Source organism: Marmota flaviventris, chromosome 5 (genome assembly GCF_047511675.1).
Source record: "Marmota flaviventris isolate mMarFla1 chromosome 5, mMarFla1.hap1, whole genome shotgun sequence".
Classification (NCBI taxonomy): Eukaryota; Metazoa; Chordata; class Mammalia; order Rodentia; family Sciuridae; genus Marmota; species Marmota flaviventris.
The window spans coordinates 117096181-117123238 of record NC_092502.1 but is presented as its reverse complement, the minus strand read 5'-3'; the positions used below and the strand labels follow the sequence as shown (position 1 = coordinate 117123238).

The window sequence follows — 27058 nt, the reverse complement described above, 5'->3', positions numbered from 1 at the left end:
TCTAGGGCTTTGAGATGAAGTGTGAGCTCATTTATTTGTTGGTTTTTCCTTTTTTTGAGGAATGACCTCCAGGCGATGAATTTCCCTCTTAAAACTGCTTTCATTGTGTCCCATATATTCCGATATGTTGTGTCTGTATTTTCATTTATCTCTAAGAATTTTTTGATTTCCTCCTTTATGTCTTCTGTAACCCATTGATCATTCAGTAACATATTGTTCATTTTCCATGTGATGTAGGATTTTTCCTTCCTTCTTTTATCATTGATTTCCAGTTTCATTCCATTATGATCAGATAAAATGCATGGGATTATCTCCACCCCTGTATATTTACTGAGGGTTGCCCTATGGCATAATATATGGTCTATTTTTGAGAAGGATCCATGTGCTACTGAGAAAAAAGTATATCCACTTGATGATGGTTGATATATTCTATATATGTCAGTTAAGTCTAGGTTGTTGATTGTGATATTGAGTTCTATAGTTTCTTTATTCAACTTTTGTTTGGAGGATCTGTCAAATGGTGAGAGAGGTGTGTTGAAGTCACCCATAATTATTGTGTTGTGGTCTATTTGATTCTTGAACTTGAGGAGAATTTGTTTTATGAACATCGCAGCACCATTATTTGGTGCATAAATATTGATAATTGTTATGTCTTGTTGGTGAATGGTTCCTTTTAACAGTATATAATGTCCTTCCTTATCCCTTTTGATTAACTTAGTCTTGAAGTCGATTTTATTCGATATGAGGATGGCCACCCCTGCTTGCTTACGAGGACCGTGTGCGTGGTATATTTTTTCCCAACCTTTCACCTTCAGCCTGTGTATGTCTTTTGCAATCAGATGTGTCTCCTGGAGGCAGCATATTGTTGGATTTGTTTTTTTAATCCATGTTACCAGCCTATGTCGCTTTATTGGAGAGTTTAAGCCATTAACGTTTAGAGTTACTATTGATATATGGTTTGTACTTCCAGCCATGTTTGATTATTTATCTTCTTTTTTTTTAATTTAATTTAGTTTGTTTCTCCATGGTTAGCTTTCCCCCCGCCCTCTGTTTTTATCGAGGCACTTCCCACTGATGGTTTTGGTTATTGTTTTTCATTTCTTCCTCGTGTAGTGTTTTGCTCAAGATGCTTTGCAATGCTGGTTTTCTGGCTGCAAATTCTTTTAGCTTTTGTTTATCATGAAAGATTTTTATTTCGTTGTCGTACCTGAAGCTTAATTTTGCTGGATACAGAATTCTTGGTTGGCATCCATTGTCTTTCAGTGTTTGAAATACGTTGTTCCAGGATCTTCTCGCTTTCAGTGTCTGTGATGAAAAATCCGTTGTTAACCTTATTGGTTTACCCCTGAATGTAATCTGCCTCCTTTCTCTTGTAGCTTTTAATATTTTCTCTTTGTTCTGTATATTGGATATCTTCATAACAATGTGTCTTGGCGTTGGTCTACTGTGATTTTGTGTGCTCGGTGTCCTGTATACATCTAAAATTTGTATATCCGTTTCCTTTTTTATTTCTGGAAAGTTTTCTGTAATTATTTCATTCAGCAGGCTACTCATTCCCTTGGTTTGAATCTCTGTACCTTCTTCTATCCCGATGACTCGTAGGTTTGGTTTTTTTATGTTATCCCATATCTCTTGGATGTTTCTCTCGTGATTTTTAACCAGCCTTTCTGAGTTGGCTAGGCTCTTTTCAAGATGATATATTTTGTCTTCATTATCTGACGTTCTGGCTTCTACTTGCTCCACTCTGTTAGTGATACTGTCAATTGAGTTTTTAATTTGGTTTATCGTTTCCTTCATTTCTAGAATTATTGTTTGATTTTTTTTTTATAATCTCTATCTCCTGATAAAGATGCTTAACTTCTTCTTTTATCTGTTTATGTAATTCATTTTCAAAGTGTTCTTTCATTGTTTGGATTTGCTGTCTCGTATCCTCTTTAAGGTTCCATTCCATCTGTCTAAGGTATTCCTTGAGTTCTTTATATGACCATTTTTCTGCTGACTCTAGGTCCTCCTGAATATTTAGGCTGTCCTTCATTGTTTGTACCCCTTTTCTTCCTTGCTTTTTTATGCTGCTCATGTTACTTCTTGTTCTGTTTGACTGCTGAGTTACTGTTTACTCTTATAAATTTATTTGATGCTTGGGAGGAAAGATATTAGAAGGGAAGGGAAGAAGTCACTAAAGAGAATGAGAGTAGGCATGTAGAATTCAAGGAAGGGGGAATAAGAAAATTAAAAAGAAATGAAAAGACAAAAGAAACAAAAACAAAACACACACAAAAAAGTTAGAAAATAGAGAAAGAAAAGAAATAAAAATTTTTTACAAAAATAATGATAATAAAAATAATGAAAATTAAAATTAAAGAAATTATAATAATAATAAAAATAAAAGAATTAAAAAAATTAGAAACATTAAAAAAAGTTAAAGAACAACAACAAAAAATTGAAAATGAAAGAAAAAAAAAGAAAAAGAAAAAAAATGATAATAATAATAATAATAAATGCAGTCATAGAGTTCGATTAATTTCTCTTCCAGTAGGTGGAGCTGTGCCCACTGGGTCAAGCTTCTCCTCTCACTAAGTGGGAACCAATCACTGTGTAGCAGCTCTTCCTCACAGACTGGGCGGGTCTCCAATCCTGAGTGCCTAGGGCCTTCTGTTGTGTTTCCTCAAGCCAGGCCGCGCTCACCTGTGACGCTCACCACAATACTGGCTACACGCCATGTCTGCTGCTCCTGGGAGCTCTGTTGCGCTGGTTTCAATGCAGTTATCTCCTCCGCCCGTGACGTCAATTCTCTGCCAAGGTGGTATCACATGTAAATGGTGACCGTTCGTTCCCTTTGCCGGGTGACCGATGCAACGGGTGGGTCCTGACTGTCTCTCCCAATCCCCGTTTCAATCCTGTGGCCACTTCCTATGAAGGCTCGGTTGGTTTTTACCTCTGAAAGTTCCTAAGGGCCAACCAGTTATTTCAGCGGGATTGTTAGTGCTGAGTCACGAGAAGCAGGCGAACCGGAGCTTGGATGCAGCCGATCCGGGCTTGGTGTGTGTGTTCTGAGGGGCCCAGACTGTACACCCCAGATCCACGTCAGCTCAGCATTGCCTAGTGATCCTGAGCAAACAGCATTTATACAGTTTACAGCTCCCTATGCCCGCGCAGTTGAAGAGGTCAGAGACTTGATCTCTCCCCGCCCGCTGCCATGTTAGATCTCCTCAATGATATTCATGTTGCCCTTACAGCTTCCTGGCATAAGCAAGTTCTTGGGATTATACAAACTGCTGCTTCTGTTTCCAGTCCAGATTTCTAGAAATTAAACCCTGCCGCCGTCGCCTCTTCCCCAGGGCCACGCTCAGGGGCGCCGCGCTCGTCCGCGACCGTAGCTGCGCCGCCGACCGGTGCCCAGCCCCCGGGGCCCAAGCGGCTGCCGCCGCGGCTCTCCGGCTCCCTCCTCTGAAGCATGGGTCCCCTTGCAGGGGCATGCAGAACAACCCCAGAGCAGGCTCTGCCCGAGGGTGCAGCGGCGAACAGGCGACCCAGGCGCTCAAGGCTGCGGTCCAGCCTTTGGAGGACAGGGCTCGGCACGCAGCCCAGCTCCAACCTCTAGGTGCGGCTGCCGGACAATGTAGCCATAGCCATCAAGACAGCTGGCAGAAAGCAAATCTCAAAGCTTTTAAAAATAAAGAAAAGCAAGACTTAAGACTCCATTTGGCTCTAGCCATTTTATTCATTTCTTCTTACTGGAGTTTTGTATTTATTTGTTAAACTGGATGAGGCAACATATTTTTACTTCTTCCCTGTGCAGCCTACAGAGTTGAGTCTTAGCTGATAGATCTAACTTGTGGTTTAACACTTTCTGGGTGTCTGCTTTGACAGTTGAAATGGTGGAGGTTCTGATGTCAAGGAAACTGTGAATGCTTAGGTGCTTTCTCCTTGTTTTTTTTTATCCTCTTGTTTTTAATCGTTGTATGTTGTCTTTGGAGGTTAAAGTCTTTGAAATTGTGATCGATAGCCTTAACACATATTTTGCTCTAATAGTCTGCTTTTTTCCTCAGAGTTTAATACACCAAATTATTCCTTCTTATGAAGGTTGGAATACTGTGGTAGATTCTCAACAGTGGGAAAGTTTATTATTGGACTTGCTTTTCAGAATGTGCACATTTTACTCCATTCTCAGTATTGTGGTAATTCTGTTGCCCATCTTCATACTTTTTTTCCTTCAACAACCACCACTCTAATCTCTCCATTTCCTGCTTTAGAGTAGTCTGGTATTCAAACACTTCTTTCTTGGGCTCAGGAACTTACTTTCTTTCTGTGATGAAACCATATTAATGTCTTATATTAAACCCTTTCACTTTTCCTGGTACTTATGTTGCAATAATCTTGTTCCCACTAATGTTCTCCACTATTCATATAGTGGAGATGGTGATTGTAGGGCTTGATGCAGCAGTGGTAGCTCCTCCTAGATTATGATAGTGATGAGGTTTGCCCCAGCATGGCTTTTTAGGGCTCTCTGGATCTGCTTTTAATTTCCACTACTAGTTAAGCTCATTTTTCTTTCTTACTCATATCCTGTTGCAACTGTGTAGGTGCACTGCTTGGACATCTCTCAAAGTTCTAAAGAACTTCTTTAGTTCCAGAGAGAATAAGTAACTGATAGCATACACTTGTTAGTAGCTTTAGAATCCTTTATCTTTTGGGCTGAGGCCTGGGAAGCCTCTACCCAGCAACAGATCTTGGCATGCCAATTCAAGTCCAGTTCAGGTCTCATAGTGGGAAGTCTTTGCTGCAGGGCTCCCAAGATTTTGATGGATCTACATCTAGGTCTGAGGCTTTTTCTACTCAGTCCTGCTTTATATTACCTTTACTTTCATGGATTTGAGATCTGCATCATGGGCTGAAAGTCTTCCATGACCAATTTTTTTTCTTCCTCTTTTTGTACTCTTTTCTCAGTATCTCTTTCCCAAAGGATACAATTGACACATACCACTATTGGTTATTTACCTAATTTCTTTTCTCCAAATCAAATTGTAATAAGGATTTTAAATTTTTTCTTTTTAAGCTTCTTTCTTTTGATTGCTCCCACCGTTTTTATAGTTTATCATTTCCCTCCACCCCTAATACTTTTGCTTCTTGTACTGTCTACTTATTTCAGTAAGTGGCACCATTTACTCACTTGTTTTTCACTTTTAAGTTCTTCCTCAAGGTGGTGTTAAAAGGGAGACTTACTCTAGCAAGAGATGAATGAGGTCACAGCTTTTGAGGTGTCAGGTTATGTAGGGCTTTTCTATAGATCATTAAAAAGCCATTGGAAAAACTTCAGTTGTTTTACTCTGAGATGGGGAACTATTAGAAAGTTTTGAGCAAAGGAATAATATAATCTGAATAAATTTTTAGCCAGGAATGTTGGGTTGATGTTTGGAGAACAGGTTGAAGGACAGAATATTTGGAAACAGGTAGACTAGTTGGGAGAAATCATAGTAGTACAAGAAAAAGACATAGGTATCTTGCACCAAGAAATGGGATTTCCTAATCATATTAGTAAACATTATAAGATTAATAATCCTCAGCACTGAAGATATAGAGGAATGGGTCTTACTGTTGAAATGTAAATGAAGGTGATTTGGAAATATTTAACTTAGTAAAGAAAGTTAAATTCCAATACATTCGTTTTATATAATGCTAGGCAGATGTTCATATTAATAGGTCTCTGTGTGTGTGTGTATACATACACACATATACACATATATATAGTGTTATGTGTGTGTGGGTACACACCCACATATATATAATCATGAAAAGATAACCACTAAATTTTAGTTAAAAAGAAAAGCAGCACTAGTGACTAAATTGTGGTTACATCCTTAATATTTGAATTGTTACAAGATTATTTATTCTCTAAATTTTTATATGAACCCATATAGAAAAAGGTAGTGATTGACAGAAATTTCATACATTATACTTAATCAGGTTTTTATGATGCCAACATTATCTTGAAAGATATTGTTTAATACATTGTTAATATAATAAAATTATTTCTTATATGTTTTGTTTTAGATATTTAAAGAGATATAAATTATTTTAAGGTAAATTCTAGAGGCCCTAAGGGTTTCCATTAGAAAATACATGAGAAAATTCCATATGATCAGCATTTTATTAGGTAATATAGGTGATACAGAAATATAGCAGTTTCTTTTCTTAACTAATAATCAAGTGGGATGGGTAAAATGAAATAATAAATATATATGTGTGTATAAATGTGCATACGTACATGAGAAACTTACTGATCTGATTCTAGGAATTTGTCTTAAGGAGATAATTGACAAATGTGCAATGACAGATATATTGTCATATTCATAGCCGTGTCTGTAATAGTAAAAAATCGCCTATAACCCAAGTGACTATCAGTGCATATTAAATAAATTGTGATAAATAGAATATTGTGTTATAATTTAAGATCATTATTTAGCTGTATAGTTATTAATAGGTAAGATGCACACAATCTTTTAAGTTTGGGGAAAACAAGTTGAGTGCATTTATAATATCCTGTTTCTATATATGGAAAGGCTGGCCTAGGCAAAGTAAGGAGGAGGGTAGATTTGGAGAGGCAACGTGTAGAAGAGGACATTTTAGATAGCTATTTCTCAGCCTTTTTTTGACTCAGATTCTCTTTCTATATTTAAAAATAATTACAATGAAATTTCTTATACAGTGTTGGCATAGTATATGATGTGTTTTTTAAAGAAAACGTATCTTTATTAGTATAGTATTAAAAGTTGGTGCATTCTGTGTCCAAGTTACTTTTGACACATAGTAAGGAAACTTTCTAATGATTAAAACTGTTTAACAGAATGGAATTCTAAGCATTCAGTGTTACTACATAACTGTTTAGCAGGTATACTGAAAATAAAGGTTTGTTTTCATTTAGTCTTGCTAGTTCCTGGATTTAGCAAGTAACAGATTGATTTTATGACCTTGTGGACAAAGCTTATCCCTAATCCTGAGAGTTTATGAAACTCCTTTATAAGAAAGATAGCATCCTGTGTGTGGTTGTGTGTGTGTAAAATTGCACATTAAAATTTGGCAACATTTAGGAATGCCATCATTCATTGCTTTAAAAATGTATGTTTTATTCCTACTTAGGCCGAATACACCAAGCAATGGTAACATCTTTAAATGAAGATAATGAAAGTGTAACTGTTGAATGGATAGAAAATGGTGACACAAAAGGCAAAGAGGTATGATCACTGGGTTAAATTTTATTATTTCTTGTCCTGCTGTCAAGATTCTTAATGTAGGGCTGGGGTGGCAGAGAGCTTGCTTAGCATGTATGAGGCACTGAGTTTGATCCTTAGCACTGCATTAAAAAAATAAATAAACAAAATAAAGGCATGCTGTCCATCTACAATTACCAAAAAGAAAGATTCTTAATATAGCAAGACATTGTAGCACATGCCTATAATCACCAAAACTCTGGAAGCTGAGGCAGGAGGAGGATCATAAGGACTGGGATGTAGCTCAGTGGCAAACTGCCACTGGGTTCAACTCCCAATACCACACACACATAAAAAAAATTATGAGTATAAAAACAGAAAAGTATATTATTTTTATATGATACATGTATTTTTTATCGTTTCTTAAAAACTTTGGCATGATTAAAATTTTTCACTCAAAGAAAACTTAGGCTTTCCTTACATATCTTATTATGATTGCACATGTCCTGTTATTATTAGATGGAAGTGTATTATTTTAACCCAGCTCACAAAATTTGAAAGTTGCTAGAAGCAAATTATGTGGTTCTGTTTTTCACGGTGCTACTAGCAATTCATATAATCAAGAGCATATATGCAGCAGGTGTGGTGGTGCACACCTGTAATCCCAGACACTTGAGAGGCTGAGGCAGGAGAATTACAAGTTGGAGGCCAGCCTTAGCAACTTAGTGAGACCTTGTCGCAAAAATAGTAAGGGTTGGGGATGTGGCAAGTATAAGATCATATGCATGATGGTGTTAAAAAATTACACATAACCTAAGTGGCCATCAGTACATATTAAATAAATTATGAAAATATAATAGAATATTTAAATAAAATAGAGTATGCTTTTTGAGATTTTTTAAAACATGAATTATTCTAAACAATTTTGTTTGCAAGGTACTGCTGCTCATTAGGTTGAAATCATTTATTTACTGTGTATAAATTCATTTGAAAAAGAAAAGGTTAATTGTCAAAATACCTTCTCAAAATGTACATGTGTGTGTTTTAAACAGATCGATCTGGAGAGCATCTTTTCACTTAACCCTGACCTTGTACCTGATGAAGAAATTGAACCCAGTCCAGAAATACCTCCACCTTCAACATCTTCAGCCAAAGTAAACAAAATTGTGAAGGTTAGTGATGAAAATTTATAACAGGGAATATATGTATATGTGCGTGTCTTCAGGTTTAAAATTGGAAGGCTGTGTATATTTTAAAAGTATTGATTGACTTTTTTTAAAAAAAATTCTTTCCATCATCCACATCAATGGAAAACACACACTTTCATGGATTGAGTTTGTCTAATTCGCAATTATGATAATCATTAGATAAGATCAAAGGAATTCCTTGCCTAATTAGGATTTTTTCTGAGACTTATAGCTTCAAAAAACATCGAAGTTAGAACCATTTGTAAATAAAAATAACTTTATTATGAATAATGAATACCTACCCTAATAGTCTTATGAAGTTATAATTCTGCTGTTTATGTTTATTAAAGAAAGATGAGAAATGATAGGAACTGTTTAAACTACTTGTGTATCATCTATGAAGATAAACTTTAAAACCATGATATATTCTTCCTAGCAATTTATCTTTTTATAAAAGCTAAAAGTACATTACTTTTAGTATTTCAAAAAATAATTCTTCTTCCATTCTCTCAACCTATTACCATTAACACTTGGTATGAAAATTCAACATCTTAAAAATCACTTAGTCCTGCAAATGTTACTGAATCTGCAATTCTTTGCACTTAATTTTTAAAAAGCATTCATTGACACCCTCCCTCCCCCCATATTGTGCAGGTACTGTGCTGGACAGAATACAAAGATGAATGTGACATGGCTTTCAGCCTATAGGAACTCAATATTTTAGAGGGAGGACATACATAAATATCTAAATATATTATGATAGAGACAATAATGGAAACAAAGCATTCTGTTTTGTAAACTCTGCATATAAACATGTCATATTTTTCAGTTCATGTAACAAGCATATTGAAAGTTACTGTTTAGAGGTCAATAGTTTTCACTTGTAAATGGACTTTTTTTCATATTCAGCTTCAAAATCTTGGAGGATCTTCAGGTTTATCTTTCTTGCTATATCATTAGGAACCTTTATTTACCATTAGAGTCATCTGGATTTTTTTTTTTTTTTTTGGTGGTGCTGGGGATTTGAACTCAGGGCCTTGTGCATACCAGGCAAGCACTCTACCAACTTAGTTCTATCCCCAACCCCTCACCTGGATAATTGTTAAAGATACTATCTGGGCCTCACTCCCAGAGATTCAGTGTTATTTAAAAGGAGGTCTTAACTAGCATTATTGTCCTTCAGATAGTATCCATCTCATCTGAATATGCAGCCAGGACTGTGTACAGCTGTATTATTTGATACTTTTGAAATGAATTAAAAGAGGTCTGTAGTAAATAAATAATAGAATCAAAAGTTTGTTGCCCTAATCTATGCAGTATCCAAGTCTTCAAATCTCCTAAGAAAACCTTTTTATGGTAAACAACAAAACATATTTCATAGTATTTCAGTATTTAATTTTAACAAAGGGCGCTAAGCTGTCTAGAACTAGTATTTTATTAATTATCCTGATAACCAAAATTAAACTTACTGATTCCCAAATCCAAAATGCTCAGATATCCGAGACTGTATGAGAAACAACATGATGTTACAAGTAGAAAATTTTATTCCTGATCTTGTGTGATGAGTCACAGTCAACATGCAGTTGCACCAAAAACACAGTATAAACTAACATCTATGTCTATTGTATATACAGTGTATATGAAATACACATGAATTTGGTGTTTAGAATTGGTCACCAAGGTATCTCTTTATGTATAAGTAGATATTCTAAAACATGGAGAAATCTGAAACACTTCTGTCTCAATTATTTAGGAGGGTTGGGGCTGTAGTTCAGTGGTAGAGTGCTTGCCTTGCATGCATGAGGCACTGGGTTTGATCCTCAGCACCACATAAATAAATAAAATAAAGGTACTGTCTCCATCTACAACTAAAAAAATAAAATAAAAAAGTATTTAGGAAAAGGGAGACTCAATCTCCATGAAGTTTTGGCAGGATAACATTATAACAATGTTACTTAACCTCTCTTTACTTCAGTTTCCCTGTCTGTAAAATGGGAAGAGCAATAATAGTGACTTCATAGGGTTGTGTAAAATCAAATGAATTAATACATATATAAAGTCCTAAGAGCAGTGCCTTGGTCATGTTAATTCCCTAATAATTTGGGGGTGATGGTGGAGGGGAATATTCTATACTCAAGAACTTGAATATTGATAATCATAGGAATTCATTTTAGTTTTTCTCCATTTAGTAACATTACTGTTTGTCTGCATACTTTGATCCATTCAAGAAGCTGAGATCATGATCTGTATCTGAGAAGTGAAGAGAAAAAAAATACAATGAGTATCTTTTTTTTCCCCTATAGAATCGAAGAACTGTGGCATCTATTAAGAATGACCCTCCTCCAAGAGATAATAGAGGTAAAGTAAAACTTTTGTCTCTTAATCTTACCCATTGACCATTCAGTAAGGAGTTGACAAGGTAAATAAAAAATAAATATTACCTTGATATTATTTACTTAAAGTTTATATTCCCCCGCTTCTCCCCTGTCTTCTGTTTTCTTGGTGCTGGGATCGAATCCAGGGTCTCACACATACTAGGCAAACACTCTACCACAGAGCTCCATTCTCAGGCCATATGTGTCTTAATTTTTAAAATTTATTTTATTTTTTAATTTTTCCTGATTTTCTTACATAACAATGTCAATAATATTTTTTAAAAAGATTTAAAACATGTAATGAATATAAACCCCATGAAATGTGTAATTTTTTTAGTCAGCTCAGTAAATTTGAAAATTTGGGCTGGTAGAGTGCTTGCTTAGCATGTGGGAGGCACTGGTTTGATTCTCAGCACTGCATATGAATAAATAAATAAAAAGTCTATCAACAACTTAAAAACATTTAAAAATAGTAATAATTTTGCAAATTTGAGGAGAGCATTATGAGAAAGAAGGAAATGGGGAAGGAAGGAGTCAGCTGATTGTGATGATTAAAATGTTTACCTTAGGGGCTGGGGATGTGGCTCAAGCGGTAGCGCGCTTGCCTGGCATGCGTGCGGCCTGGGTTCGATCCTCAGCACCACATACAAACAAGGATGTTGTGTCCGCCGAAAACTGGGAAATAAATATTAAAAAATTCTCTCTCTCTCTTTAAAAAAAAAAAAAAAAAAATGTTTACCTTAGGGCTGGGGCTGTAGCTCAGTGGCAGAGCACATGCCTAGCACCTGTGAGGCACTGGGTTCAATTCTTAGCACCACATAAAAAATAAATTTTAATCTATTTTTATTTTATTTTATTTTTTAAAGAGAGAGAATTTTAATATTTATTTTTTAGTTTTCGTTGGACACAACATCTTTCTTTGTATGTGGTGCTGAGGATCGAACCTGGGCCGCACGCATGCCAGGCGAGCGTGCTACCGCTTGAGCCACATCCCCAGCCCTTAATCTATTTTTAAATAAATTAAATAATAAATAAAAATTTAAAAATAAAGACATGCTGTCCATCTAAAACTACAAAAAAAGTTATAAAAAAGGTTTGTTAATTTCCTGGCCAGGAAGCTTCCAAAAAGTATGATGGGAGTTAGCAGAAGAAAAATCTGAACAGGCATAAATTGTAGTTAAATTCCAGTCTTTCATATGCTTTCATCCAGGAAATGTAATTAATTTCTTTTCTACTGTTCAGCATTTTAAATTTAGTATTTCTGATTGTCCCTGTATATGTGGATACTGGGACAGGATGGGCCAGAGTTATCAGAAGAGAGGTAGGAGGGGAAAGTCATTCTTTTAAACATTGTCCTTTGAGTCTTGAAAGTTTATATTTCTTTCTTTTTTTTTTTTTTGGTAATACTGTACTTTATTAATTTATCAGTATTGTAGGTGTTAGGTTGCCTTTTTTTATATATTTATTTATTTTTTAGTTGTAACTGAATACAATATCTTTATTTTATTTATTTATGTAATGCTGAGGATCCAACTCAGGGTCTCTCACATGCGAGGCGAGTGCTCTACCGCTGAACCGCTACCCCAGCCTTATATTTCTTTGTAGTGTGCTATTTATATTTAATTTCATGTTCCTTTTTCCAATTTAATAACATCTAGAGTGGGGGAAATTCTCTTAAGATTTATGTATTTAAGGAACAAAGAATGGGATTTGTAATTCAAAGAGGTCTGGAAGGACTTAAGTTTGCTTTCTTTGTATCTAAGTAAGATCAATTTTTCAAAACAAAGCTTTTAAAATTTATATTTTGTATTTTCCTTTGGGGTCTGAAATCTTGACATGGAGGGGTTCTCACATAATTTTAAAACTATTATTAAAAAATCAAATTTGCCTTTTTTTCATGCAAATTATACAGATTGAGTTTTATAACTAAAACTACATTGGTGGGAAGCTACTCTGCACATATTAATTTGAATTTTTTTTAAAGCAGTGTCAGTTTATTGAACATAATTCATTATTTTATATTGCTTATACAGAAATAGAAAAACTTCAGTAATTTGCTAAATGCAACATTTAAGAATCAGGGATTTTTTGTTTGTTTTTGGTTTTTATTTGTGTCTCTGTTTTACCAAAGTTAGCTTTTACTGATTTTTGATCTGAATTTAAAATTTCTTTGACTTACAGTGGTTGGTTCTGCACGTGCACGGCCTAGTCAACTTCCTGAGCAGTCTTCCTCTGCACAACAGAATGGTAGTGTTTCAGATATATCTCCAGTTCAAGCTGCAAAAAAGGAATTTGGACCTCCTTGTATGTAAATCAGTATCAAGGATTCAGTCATTTTTGGCATACATGTTTTCTCTCTTGGTCATTCTTATAAGTTCCCAAATGGTAAAGTCTACGTCTAAGTTTTATTGCAGATTTCATTTTACCACTCTAGAATATTTTTTGTTTTTGCCACTTTAAGTCTGTTAATGGCATTTTTAAATGTATATTTTAGAGGAAAAATTTTGTGTGACATAAATTTCTTCAATTACTTTGAATTTAAAATTCTGGTCAAATAATAATTTGTCAAGGCATTATAGGAAAAAGTCTTAGGCTTCTCAGTACTTTCATTTGAAAGATCTGTGATTTTTAAACCAAGAGATGACATGTATCAATATGTTTGAGTCATTTTTCTTGACTCTGTTTTGTATATTGTCCTGTTCCTAGCTTTGTTAAAGCAGCTCATAAGTAAAGTTCACATAGGTGTAATTGGCATTGCATGCCTTGTCATATGTATTTATTTTTTTGTATATGTGATGAAATTATTCATAATTTTCTGTAAGTACAGTATTCTAAAAAGAAAACTATACTTCTGCAGCTCATCTTTTTCTTTCAGCACGTAGAAAATCTAATTGTGTGAAAGAAGTGGAAAAACTACAAGAAAAACGAGAAAAAAGGAGATTGCAACAGCAAGAACTTAGAGAAAAAAGAGCCCAGGTTTGTAACAGAAATATATTTTGTTTCCAACCAAAGATTAAATTATATCAGTGAATGTGATTAACTTGTGAAAAATAATAGAGCTATTCATTTTAAGTATGAATTAGAAAATTCCTTAAATTGATATTGAGGAATGAAATAAGCTTTTGTGATAACAAATTGCCATAGCAGATTTTTATTGCATGTACTTTTTACATGGTTTAGTGAGTATGTGTTCATTTCAAAGTTTGTTCTTTTTCAATAATAAGCTATTATGTTACAGAATTCTAATGGTATGGTATGTTTATAACTAATGGTCTTTTAATTTTAAAAAGATCTAAAAATACATTTGGAAAAACAACCCAGGAAGGTACATGATTGTACTATAAATTTCATTATTGGTTTTCAATGATTAAGTTCTATATGGCATAGTGAAATGGGGTGAATTTTGTGTTTCAGTTTATGCTAAATATTAAGAATGAATCTCTACCTTGTGTCCTTTTCTTCCTTCAAATGGTAGTAAAACTTTTTAATAGCAATGGTCTTTTATCCCTTTATAAGGTCTTTGTGTTAGAAATTTTGTTGTTAAACCTATAACTCCTCTGTTGTGCTTTTTTTTTTTTATATCTATTATAGTCTAAGAACTTGTTTCCTATAGTAAAACATCAGGTTGTTTATTTAGTAGTATTTTCAAATGGTGTTAGATTGCCAATTCATGTGAAATTGTGGACCCAGTGTAATATTCAACCTGAATAAATCAGCTTACACCTGAAAGTTACCTGAGAATGTCTAGTTGGATTTTGAAATAAATAATACACAAAACAGATATTTACTGATACTTAGCATAGATGCCACCAAGTGTTTTCTGTGTATACTTCATAATACTTACATATATATCTCTCTGTTTGCTTTATTTTTAACATCACATTCTGTTTTTGAGTTCATATAGTTGGTATTATTTCCTGTCAGGTCAAATGAAAGTGAGTTTCAATAATAGTTCTGAAATTTACATTCAAAGCAATTCTGAATATGATGTATGAAAAAAATCTGACTTAGAATATTCAGTCATTTATTTCATGGTTTGGCATGCTATTTTTAACAATCTGAAGTTTTGCGATTTTGAAGCAAAAAGGTAAATTGCAATTAGCATTTGATGATTTAAAGTTAAAACATTTTTTAAAAAATTATCTTGGCTTTTGATTCTTTAAGTTCTATGTCCTATTGCTTTTTAGCTGTTTTGTAATATGATAGAGTTTTTTAAAAATTACTTTTAGAGAGTCAATAAATATAGGACATGAATCTAAATGAATTCACATTCCACTTTGCTGAAACACTAGATGAATCACACAGAAGAATTTGAATTGCTTAGAAGAAGAATTTGAATTTAAGAATGAATTTTTCTAGTATTTCAAATTTAGAGTTTTGTCATTGTTTTTAATGAGTGCTATTTCTCTTCTTCAATTTCTAGGATTAAGTATATAACAGATGATTTTTGGTATATAGTTAAAGGTGGTTTTAAGAATGATTCTTTGGAGTTAAAAGGATACATGTTTACTAATGGAATTGTATTTTTGCTATCAAAGTGATCTGAACATAATAAACATGAACTCTGAACTATCATAGACCACATTTTCAGTTCAGGTTGGGTCTTAGTTATGACAAATGATACTTAATTGAATTTTCAAACCGTGTAATATAAATGTAACAAATATAGCATTATTATAATAAATGGCAAATGCTTTGTCTTCTAATAGGATGTTGATGCTACAAATCCGAATTATGAAATTATGTGTATGATCAGAGACTTTAGAGGAAGTTTGGATTATAGACCACTAACAACAGCAGATCCTGTAAGATTCTTTGTTTTAAACTATTGCTGAGGGAGTGTTTATGCTATCAATAAAAAACGTGTATTGATACCTACAAAATTCCTATTGTATTTAGCTAAATGTTTTTTCCATTTGGGGGATCATTTCCTGTATTTTAAGAGGAAAATCAAGAAATCATCTACTTTTCTGTACATCTTCCATAATTTTAAATACTAGAGGTGCTGCCCATAGAGATGACCCTTTTCAAAGAAAAGCATGCCTTTGGAAGGGCAGAACAATAGCTAAGATAATGACATAAGAACCAGTTTCCTTCTAATCATCTCTCGTAATTTGGTTTCAGTTATAAGCTTATTTTGTCTTTGACTTGGACTGTAGATTTCACTATCATTCCATTTTATTATTATTTAATTTGTTATTCGAAAATAAATATTATTCTGGCTTTTAACAGTAAATGATGGTTGTTGAGGAGCTGCAGTGGACCAAAACTCCAGTGCTGAAAATTTTTCTGTAGTCTTACTGCTTGTTTCCTGTTGAGGGGTGAGAATTTGTTGCACAGAAAATAATTTTATGTGTAATGTGAAAAATAATCCATCTGACCTAGCATATATAGAATGTGTTAGGCTTATGTATTATATAGGATTTCATAAAATTGTCACAACATTTGTATCCCATATATTTCAGTCCTTGCTAGTCCTCCATGTCTTTTACCTCCTGTATCTTGAGCTCATGTTTCACAACAAATTGACCAACTTTCTGAAATGGGCTGATGATAGTAAATGTTACTGGCTTTCAATCCCTGCTTCATCTTATGAGAACATAAGTTTTATGAAAATAAAATTTGTGCAAAATAGTTGTCATATTTATGAAATTGTTCAAATTTTGCTTGGTAATCTTTTGAGAATCCATTTTTTTTTCTATAGTGATCTTTGCAAACAACTTTCTTATCATCCTGGAAATATGCTAGTTGATAGAATAAAATTTTTACTTTAGCTGTATACAATTTATCTTGAAGTGAATAAGGCACCTTCTTGACATAAACTTAAAGCTAAGAACATTAGAACCCTCTACAAAATTTTTTACGTAGGGCTGGGGTTGTAGCTCACTTGTCTTGCACATGTGAGGCGCCCTAGGTTCAATTCTCAGTACCACATAAAAATAAATACATAAAATAAAGGTATTCATGTACAACTAAAAAAAAACTGATTAAAAAAATAAAAAATGAAAGGTCAAGGAATGTAACTCAGTGGTAGAGTATCCCTGGGTTCAATCCCCAGTACCCCACCCCTCAAATATTTTTTAAAAAAAGTGGTTTTTTTTTAACTTATAGTAATGGTTTACGAAAAAGAAAATGAGCAAGTTTCCATTACACTCAGAACTTTAGAAATAATTGTGCCTGACAAGTATTAAAATTTAAATTTAAGCAAAGCTAATTTGTTTTTTGAACTTACTTATGCTGCTTACATATTTATAAAACTGATGGAGAGAATTACATTGACTTTCTGGCATTTTATATACCACTGATAATCACTTAAATAAGACTTTTTATTCCTAGATTGATGAACATAGAATATGTGTTTGTGTAAGAAAACGACCACTCAATAAAAAAGGTATGGTGCTTAATGAACCCTATAAAGTTGAATTTGTCTTATTTGCAATGTATCTTAATAATAGTACAAATCAAATTGGTTTGGAAAAGTTCAATGTAAATAATTTCATTTGTATGTTAACTATTATGCAGATTTCTATGACTACACCTGTTGGTCTGTCACTTCTATAAATCATTGCCAGCTGGGCCAGGCATGGTGGTGATGGTGCACACTAAAAATCTATGTGAAACAGGAGGCTAAGACAGTAGGATCACAAGTTTAAGACCAGCGTCAGCAATTTAGTGAGGCCCTAGCAATTTAATAAAACCCTGTCTCAAAAATAAAATAATAAAGAAAACCTGAGGATTGAGCCTCTGGGTTCAATCCCAGATACTGCCCCCTGTGTTCCCCCCCCCCCCCCAGAAAAGCCATTTCTGATTCTTGCTTTACAGAAATCTTGTTTTAAACTGTTGTTGAAATAGCCTTAACTTATTTGAGTTACTGAATTTTTTTATGAGGTATTTTCTTAATTCTTACAATTTTTACTACTTTTATCTAAATTCTTACTACTTAAGCTGGTTGAGGAAGTTTGAGTCAGGAGGATCACAAGTTTGAGGCCAAGCCTGGGAAACATAGTGAGACTCTGTCTGAAATACAATAAAAAGGGTTAGGAATATAACTCAGTGGTAGAGTACCCCTGTATTCAATCTCCCCAGTACTACCCCTTTCCCACCCCCACCCCCCCCAAATCTTACTACTTAGGTACCTTAATTTAAATGCTATGAGAATTAATGGGCAATGATTTTCACTTATTTTTTTAGAAACTCAAATGAAAGATCTTGATGTAATCACAATCCCCAGTAAAGATGTTGTGATGGTACATGAACCTAAACAAAAAGTAGATTTAACAAGGTACCTAGAAAACCAAACATTTCGTTTTGATTATGCCTTTGATGACTCAGCTCCTAATGAAATGGTTTACAGGTAGGTGAATTTGTTTTAAATCAGAATCTTGTTCCTATACCGTGCGTGTGTTCACCACTTCCCTGAAACTTAAATTGCATTTGATGTAGCTCTATAGAGCTGTAATATGCTTTTTCATTCTGAGTGTAAATAAAGACAATGTAAAAAACTCTGTAATATTGGGGTTGGGGTTGTGGCTCAGTGGTAGAATGCTCACCTAGCATGCTTGAGGCACTGAGTTCAATCTTCAGCACCATATAAATGTAAAATAAAGATGTTATGTCTACTTAAAACTAAACAATAAATATTAAAAAATCCCCCCAAATTCTGAGAGTACTAATGCTTGTTCTCTTTAATGCTTCCCCAAAATATACTTTTCTTTGCCAATTGCTAATTAACTTATTACACACACACCCCCACCCCACCCTACCCCCACACCCCATACATGGAGAAGAAATTTCTGGAAAGCATTGTTATAACCCTTAAGTAATGGAATGTAGTATGAAGAGAACTTTACATTTTAATCCCTGCACTAGGAATAAATTTGAAATACCTGTTGTTATACATTAATCATCATTTGTTTAAAAGTATTTAGCATTTACTGCCACTTAAGTTAAAAACATTCTATATCTACTATTTAACGTTTGCTTAATATTTTCATCTTTAAGCTTAAGGGTAGTTTTTTTGGGGTATATGGTTTTAATATTGCGCTTATTACGTTTATGTATTCAGCTTATAGACAATTCAAAGTTATATACATGAATATCCCACATTCTTGTCAAATGTAGATCGTTTTCAGTTTGCAAAGTTTCATTTCTAGTAACTAACATTAGTTTTAGCCACATTGTTATTTTATTCTATGTAAAACTGCTTTGCAGTTGCTTGAATGTACCATGTTTTTTTTTTCCCTTTATTTTATACAGATGCTTAGAAAGCAGAAGAATTAACAAGAGTCTTAAGAATTGAAAGTATTACTACATATGAAATATAGTTAAGACCAACTTCATTGGTCTTAATCCAGTAAACTGGGAGTTCAGTTGTAAAATGAACAAAATTAAAGAACATATTAATGCTAGATATATTGGGAAGAATATATTTAAATAGAGAATTGTAATAGCAATTTTTTGTTAGCTTTCTGCAAATACAATTCTGTCCTCATTTACTTTCCTACCCCTGCCTCATAAAATTTAAGCCTGTTGGACTTTTAAAAATTTATTTATTTATTTTAGTTGTAGATAGACACATATCTTTATTTTTATTTTTATGTGGTGCTGCGGATCAAACCTGGTGCCTCACATGTGCTAAGCAAGTGCTCTACCACTGAGCCACAACCCCAACCCAAGCAGTTTGACTTTTATAATAGTTTTTAAGTAATTATTATAAACATGTTTCTGTATATGATAGATTTAATAAACAGTTTGTATTTCACATTGCATTTTACGCTTCTTAGCATTATCAGTATTTATCCTCTCTCTTTCATATTTTTATGGATTGAGAAATTATATATATAATACATATATGTGTTTATAAATATATGTATGTATGTGTGTATATATATATATAAAATGTTTTTAAAGTTTGATCTGATCACTCTTCAGGTTTATTTCTAGTTCTTTTTGACCAGAGGTTTTTCCTTTTCTTTTTGTTTTGTACCTTTTCCAATTTGGCCTTGAAAATTTTAAGCAGAGCTATCCAAAGTGTTCCATTTGTAGATTTATTTTCTAACATACACTTTATGTGCAGTGAGGAAGTATTTATCCTTCACCATTATATTGTTTTATTTTATATTTATGTTATTTAATTTTTGTGGTGGTAAGGTTCAAACATAGGACCTCACATATGCTAGGTAATGCTTTTAACTGAGTTACATCCCCAGTCCCCCCTTTTTATTTTAACAGTGGATTTTACCAATATGTTTGAGAAGCAATCTAAGCCATATATTTTGGTATTCTTGTCCTGAATCAAAACTATCAGCTCAGAACTCAAGTGTCCTATAAGTAAGTTTGCTTTTTTAAATATATGTATTTTTTAGTTGTAGATGGACATAATACCTTTATTTAATATTTTTTATGTGGTGCTGGGGATTAAACCCAGTACCTCACACATGCTAGGCAAGTGCTCTACCACTGAGCCACAACCCCAGCCCCTGTAAGTTTTTTTATATTTTTTCCCCAAGTATAAATTATTTGCCCAGAGTCAAGGTAATAATTGTTTTTCTACTTACTTAGAAGGTCTAAAAATAATGTTTATACAGTTTTTCCCCCCATTGACCCTTCTCTGTTGAGATTACACTCTTATTCTGTTTTAAAATTGTAATTGATTATTTTTTATTTTTATTATATTTGTCTTATTATTCCCACCAATGTTTATTATGAAATTATACCTTAAAAACTTTTAAGCGAGGTACAGTGGCACGTATCTGTAATCCCAGTGGCTCAGGAAGCTGAGGCAAAAGGATTATAAATTCAAAGCCAGCCTCAACAAATTAGTGAGACCCTAAGTACCTTAGTTAACCCTGTCTTTAAATAAAATACAGAAAAGGGCTAGGAATGTGGCTCAGTGGTTGAGTGCCTCTGAGTTCAATCCTTGGTACAAAAAAAAAAATTGAGGAATTCTTAACATGGTTATTTAAAATTTTTTAATAGAGATTTTTAAAAAACCTTGCCATAAACTTTGTTATTTGGTATTACTTTTATGTATTTGCTTAAGTATTTGTCACATATTCTGACTGATGCATTTTATTTTTAAGGTTTACTGCTAGACCATTAGTGGAAACTATATTTGAAAGGGGAATGGCTACATGCTTTGCTTACGGGCAGACTGGAAGTGGAAAAACTCATGTAAGTAATTCATTAAAATTTTATCGCAGCATGATACTATAGTTTATTTTCCTTTATAACTTAATTCTATAATCAAATTCTTAAGATGTATTCCTGAATAATGTCTATTATTATTTATTTTCTTTTCAAAATAAAGACTATGGGTGGTGACTTTTCAGGAAAGAACCAAGATTGTTCTAAAGGAATTTATGCATTAGCAGGTAAGTGTCCTTTTATATGTAATTTGTAACATTCTCCTTGGATATTATTCAAGTGACTTTGAAAGAAAGTTTTAAAATAGCAACTCTAATACTATGCTTAATGGACATTATGCCAGTGGGTTGTCAGATCGAAAAGATCTATAAGATTAAACTTGGTGACAAAAATACCGATTACATTTTTGTTGGTATAATCTGGCACATTGTAGGAGATTAGTGTAAATTGTTGAATGGCTGCATTATAAAAAGCTTCTATTTGGTATGGTTATAAGAATGACCTTATTTTGACCACCTATGTATAATTTTAGGTAATTTATAATAATAAGTAGTAGCATTGCCTTATAGAATGTGAAGGAGAATCACTTCTGTTAAAAGTACTTTTTTGTCAAATTAATGTTTGCTTTAATTTTCATTTTTAGTATTGATGCTATTATCATCCTAGGTAAAGATTATCTATTGACTCCTTTACAGATAGAACATTTAAATTGCATTTTAAAAATATTTGCCACTTCTTAACAATTTTCTGTACATGAAATTCTTAACAGCTCGAGATGTCTTTTTAATGCTAAAGAAGCCAAACTATAAGAAACTAGAACTTCAAGTATATGCAACCTTTTTTGAAATTTATAGTGGAAAGGTATGTTGGAACTCTTTTTCAAATTTTTATGATTTTTGTTCAAAACACTAGAAAAACTGGGGATAATAGGAACATATCTCAACATTGTAAAAGCTATCTATGCTAAGGCCCAGACCAACATCATTCTAAATGGAGGAAAATTGAAAGCATTCCCTCTAAAAACTAGAACATGACAAGGATGCCCTGTTTTACCACTTCTACTTGACATAGTTCTTGAAACTCTAGTCAGAGGAATTAGACAAATGATAGAAATTAAAGGGAATATGGATAGGAAAAGAAGAACTCAAAACTATCACTATTTGCCGACAACATGATTCTATACGTGGAAGACCCAAAAAATTACACCAGAAAATTTCTAGAACTAATAAATGAATTCAGCAAAAAGTAGCAGGATATAAAATCAACACCCATAAATCAAAGGCATTTCTTTCTGTTCATCAGTGATGAATCCTCTGAAAGAGAATTTAGGAAAACTACCCCATTTACAATAGCCTCAAAAAAATAAAATACTTGGGAATCAACGAAAGAGGTGAATGACCTCTACAATGAAAACTACAGATTGCTAAAGAAACTACAGACCTTAGAAGATGGAAAGATCTCCCTTGTTTTTGGATAGGCAGAATTAATATTGTCAAAATGACCATCCTACCAAAAGCACTATACAGTTTTAATGTAATTCCAAATCAAAATCCCAATGACACAGTGCCATTTCTCATAGAAATAGAAAAGGCAATCATGAAGTTCATCTGGAAAAATAAGAGACCCAGAATATCCAAAGCAGCCCTTAAAAGAAGAGTGAAGCAGGTGGCATCATTATACCAGACCTTAAAGTATACTACAGAGCATTAGTAACAAAAATAGCATAGTATTGGCACCAAAGTAGACTTGTTAGACCAGTGGTACAGAATAGAGGACACAGAGACAAACTCACAATAAATACAGTTATGTCATACTAGACAAAAGCTCCAAAAACATACATTGGAGAAAAGATAGCCTCTTCAATAAATGGTGCTGGGAAAATTAGAAATCCACAAGCAGCAAAATGAAATTAAGCCCCTGTCTCACTATCCACAAAACTCAAAAGTGGATCAAAGACCTAGGAATTAAACCAGAGTCCCTGTACCTTATAGAACAAAAAAGTAGGCCCAAACAATCAGTGAGGTGAATAGAGAGCCCATAGAGTGGGAGAACATCTTTACTACACACACATTAGATAGAGCACTAATTTCCAGGATTTACGAAGAACTCGAAAACCTAATTGTCAAAAAAATAAATAATCCTATCAATAAATGGGCCAAGGAACTGAACAGACATTTCTCAGAAGATGATATACAGTCAGTCAACAAATATATGAAAAAATGTTCATCTCTAGTAGTTAGAGAAATACAAATCAAAACTACTCTAGATTTCATCTCACTCCAGTCAGAATGGCAGCTATCAAGAGTACAAACAACAGTAAGTGTTGGTGAGGAAGCGGGAAAAAAGGCACACTCATATGTTGCTGGTGTTATTGCAAATTGGTGCATCGAATGTGGAAAACGGTATGGAGATTCCTTGAAAAACTTGGAATGTAATCACCATTTGACCCAGCTATCTCACTCCTGGTTTATACCCAAAGGACTTAAAAACCGCATACTATAAGGACACAGCCACATCAATGTTTATAACAGCACAATTCACAATAGCTAAATTGTGGAACCAACCTAGATGCTCTTCAGTAGATGAATGGATAAAGAAAATGTTGTGTGTGTGTGTGTGTGTGTGTGTGTGTGGATATATACATTGTGGAATATTACTTAGAATTAAAAGAGAAAAAAAATCACAGCATTTAAAGATAAATGGATGGAGTTGGAGAATATCATGCTAAGTGAAGTAAGCCAATCCCCAAAAAACAAATGTCGAATGTTTTCTCTGATGCTGATCCATAATAGGGATGGTGGGGAGCATGAGAGGAATGGAGGAACTTTAGATAGGGCAAAGGGGAGAGGAAGGGGGAGGGAGGGGGCATGGGAGTAGGAAAGGTGATGGAACAAGAAGGACATCATAACCCTAAGTACATGTATGAAGACACGAATGGTGTGACTCTACTTTGTGTATAATCGTAGACATGATAAATGGTGCTCTTTATGTATACCATGAATTGAAATGCATTCTGCTGTCATGTAGAATAAATTAAAAAAACGTTTTAAAATTGAAATAACATTTTCAATTCAGTGTCAACTGAGCACATTCATGTTGCTTTAGAGCTACTGTCACAAAATTTATATAGATTTTGAATGTTATACTCTGTCTTGAGGTTTTTAAAATGTCATTGAATCCCTTAATATGTTGAGCTTTATTATTCTAATATAATTATTACTTTCCTCTCTAAAATAATTTTTAGGCTCTGAGTGACCCATTGTTATAGAACTGCTTCTGTTTATTTTAAAGCTAGTTTTCTAAAATGGATGTGATTTTTCATAGGTATTTGACTTGCTAAATAGGAAAACAAAATTAAGAGTTCTAGAAGATGGAAAACAACAAGTTCAAGTGGTGGGCCTACAGGAGCGGGAGGTTAAATGTGTTGAAGATGTACTGAAACTCATTGATATAGGCAACAGTTGCAGGTAAATATATTAATTAAGAAAGGGAAACTTCAGTTTTAGGTAATTGTTACACAAACACAAACTAAGGAGGTTCTCCATTGCACCTTGGGAGTAAAATTCCTTGTTCTTTGACATCTATTATATTGATATCATAACTACAGTTAGGAAAAGCTAGGTAAAGTTGTAACAATCTGGTATCTCTTCTGTATTTAAATTGTAAAAACTGGCTAAATAGATTTTTGTTATTGCTTTTTAAAATGAAGATGTCATGCTAACATGTAAATTAAAATTTTAATGTATCAACATGTCCTTAATCACATTATAGAACATCTGGTCAAACATCTGCAAATGCACATTCATCTCGGAGCCATGCAGTGTTTCAGATTATACTTCGAAGAAAAGGAAAACTACATGGCAAGTTTTCTCTCATCGATTTGGCTGGAAATGAAAGAGGAGCTGATACTTCCAGTGCAGACAGGCAAACTAGGCTTGAAGGTGCTGAAATTAATAAAAGCCTTTTAGCACTCAAGGTAAATTAAATATATTTAATTATGAAATGTCTATTATTACTATTACTATTATTATTATTACTATTATTATTATTATTATTATTATTATTATTATAGTTGTAGATGGACAGCAAGCAAGCCTTTATTTTGCTTGTTTATTTTCATGTGGTGCTGAGGATAGAACCCCATGCCTCACACATGCTAGGCAAGTGGTCTGCCACTGAGCTACAGCCCCCAGCCCTGCTTTTTAATTTTGTTTACTCAGTTGCCAGATAACAGTACTTACTTTTTCCAATAAAAACACATTTTCAAACTGGTGGGATAAAATGGTATATGGGTTGGCACACCAATTCAATTCTGAGGCTGCCCAGATAGATTCTAAAAAGCCTTCTTCATCAGATATATTTTCTTGGGTAGGGTAAGGAACCATACAATTGAACTAAGAAATAACTTTCTCAGAAAAAAAATGTGGAATGGTTTTCAGAAAGTCTGGCCAGGTATATATTATCTTTTCCTTCACTAGAAAAGCAAAGGTTAGAAAGATTTATAGTAAAATATTCTGTATTTTTTTCTTATGTAATGCCACTTTGAAATTTTAACATTTTACAGTTATCCTGTTGCCTGCCACATTTAAACATTAGCCATTGTTTCCAGAGTATTTTTTGAAAGGATAATAAAGTAGATTTTGTGAGTTTTTAAAAAAAATTTAGTTATCAATAGACCTTTACTTATTTATATGTGGTGCTGAGAATTGAACCCAGTGCTTCATATATGCTAGGCAAGTGCTCTACCACTGAGCTACACCCCCAGACTTTGTGAGTTTTTTTTTTTTTGTTTGCTTGTTTTTGATCTTTTTCTTGAATTAGCGTTCATGGGAACACTTTCACAATGCTGTGAAACTGTTAGAATTTTCAGAGCTCATCAGACCGTAAATGTTAGACTCATCATAAAAGACCTCTTAAAATATGTTACTTAATATCACTCTTTTTAAGAAAGTCTAATCTGTGAGTCTTGCTTTCTTAAATTTCAGGAGTGCATCAGAGCCTTAGGTAGAAACAAACCTCATACTCCTTTCCGAGCAAGTAAACTCACTCAGGTGTTAAGAGATTCATTCATAGGTGAAAATTCTCGTACCTGCATGGTAAGTTTATTTTTGTTATATTTCATTTTAATCCTAAAGTAATAACTATACAATATCTATGGAAAATTTTAATGTACATTAGTTACAATCATTTGAATCCTAGATACAGTTGATATTTAAGATGTGTCCCTGCCAGTCTGATAGAAAGCATTATATTATTTCCAACATCTGAATTATCTCATATATATCATGAATGTATAATTTGTTATTAGGTTTTGGTTATCCTGTGTGACAGCACCAGGGTTTATCCTTTGGCAAGATGCTGTTAGAAGAAGTAGGAGGGAGTAGTCACTTGGTATTGTTCCCTGTGTTTGCCTTCATTTTCTGCTGGAGTTTGATCATTTCATGGTGTTTCAGAGAGTTGCTTACATTTTAATTGTATCATTATGTGATTATGGGTAAAAGATAGCAAGTAAAATTTTTAAATACCCACTTAAGATTAGACCTAAATGAGCTATTTTTTAGTATTATTGTCTGGATTATTTATGACGTTTTATCTTCGCCTTTCCTTCCCCCACCCCCTGTAGATTGCCACGATATCTCCAGGAATGGCATCCTGTGAAAATACTCTTAATACATTAAGATATGCAAATAGGTATGAGATGGTTCTCTATTACGAAATTTGAAATCTAATTCTAAAATAGGGCAGTATATAATATCTTGTTGTAGGGCAGATTATAGTACATTGTTCTTAAAAATATTTTATAGATTTATTCTTTCATTATATTTTTTCGGTACTGAGGATTTATTTAAGCCAGGGGTACTTTACCACTGAACTATATCCCCATCCCTTTTTGTTTTTTAAGACAGGGTCTCCCTGAGTTGCATAGGGCCTCACTAAGTTGCCAAAGTTGGCTTTGAATTTGTGATTCTCCTGCCTCAGTCCCCCAAGTTGCTAGAATGACAGATGTATGCTACTTTGCCTGACCACATTTATTATTTAAGGTGATAATATTTAGAATCAGTTTTTCAATTTGTAAAAACGAGTTGACAAAATGTATCATAGGCTGTTAAAGCAGTTTATTCCTTGGAGTCATGAAAAGCCC

The 27058-nt window shown here is 33.6% G+C and overlaps 1 protein-coding gene across 6 annotated transcripts in view; it reads left to right on the top strand.

Annotated features, from left to right (window-relative positions):
* Positions 1 to 27058, top strand: part of Kif2a (kinesin family member 2A) — a 70955-nt gene that overhangs the window by 26740 nt on the left and 17157 nt on the right. For 2 of the 6 annotated variants that reach the window (XM_071612572.1, XM_027938166.2), the window contains exons 2-16: positions 7138 to 7232; positions 8261 to 8380; positions 10699 to 10753; positions 12952 to 13074; positions 13646 to 13746; positions 15480 to 15575; positions 17107 to 17161; positions 17962 to 18124; positions 20853 to 20943; positions 21080 to 21143; positions 21686 to 21777; positions 24241 to 24383; positions 24688 to 24892; positions 25902 to 26012; positions 26540 to 26607. In XM_071612572.1, coding sequence (XP_071468673.1) covers positions 7138 to 7232; positions 8261 to 8380; positions 10699 to 10753; positions 12952 to 13074; positions 13646 to 13746; positions 15480 to 15575; positions 17107 to 17161; positions 17962 to 18124; positions 20853 to 20943; positions 21080 to 21143; positions 21686 to 21777; positions 24241 to 24383; positions 24688 to 24892; positions 25902 to 26012; positions 26540 to 26607 — 1582 coding nt within the window. Of the gene's footprint in view, positions 1 to 7137; positions 7233 to 8260; positions 8381 to 10698; positions 10754 to 12951; positions 13075 to 13627; positions 13747 to 15479; positions 15576 to 17106; positions 17162 to 17961; positions 18125 to 20852; positions 20944 to 21079; positions 21144 to 21685; positions 21778 to 24240; positions 24384 to 24687; positions 24893 to 25901; positions 26013 to 26539; positions 26608 to 27058 lie in introns of all 6 variants that reach the window. The other 4 variants (XM_071612571.1, XM_027938165.2, XM_027938169.2 and 1 more) reach the window with 3 other exon arrangements.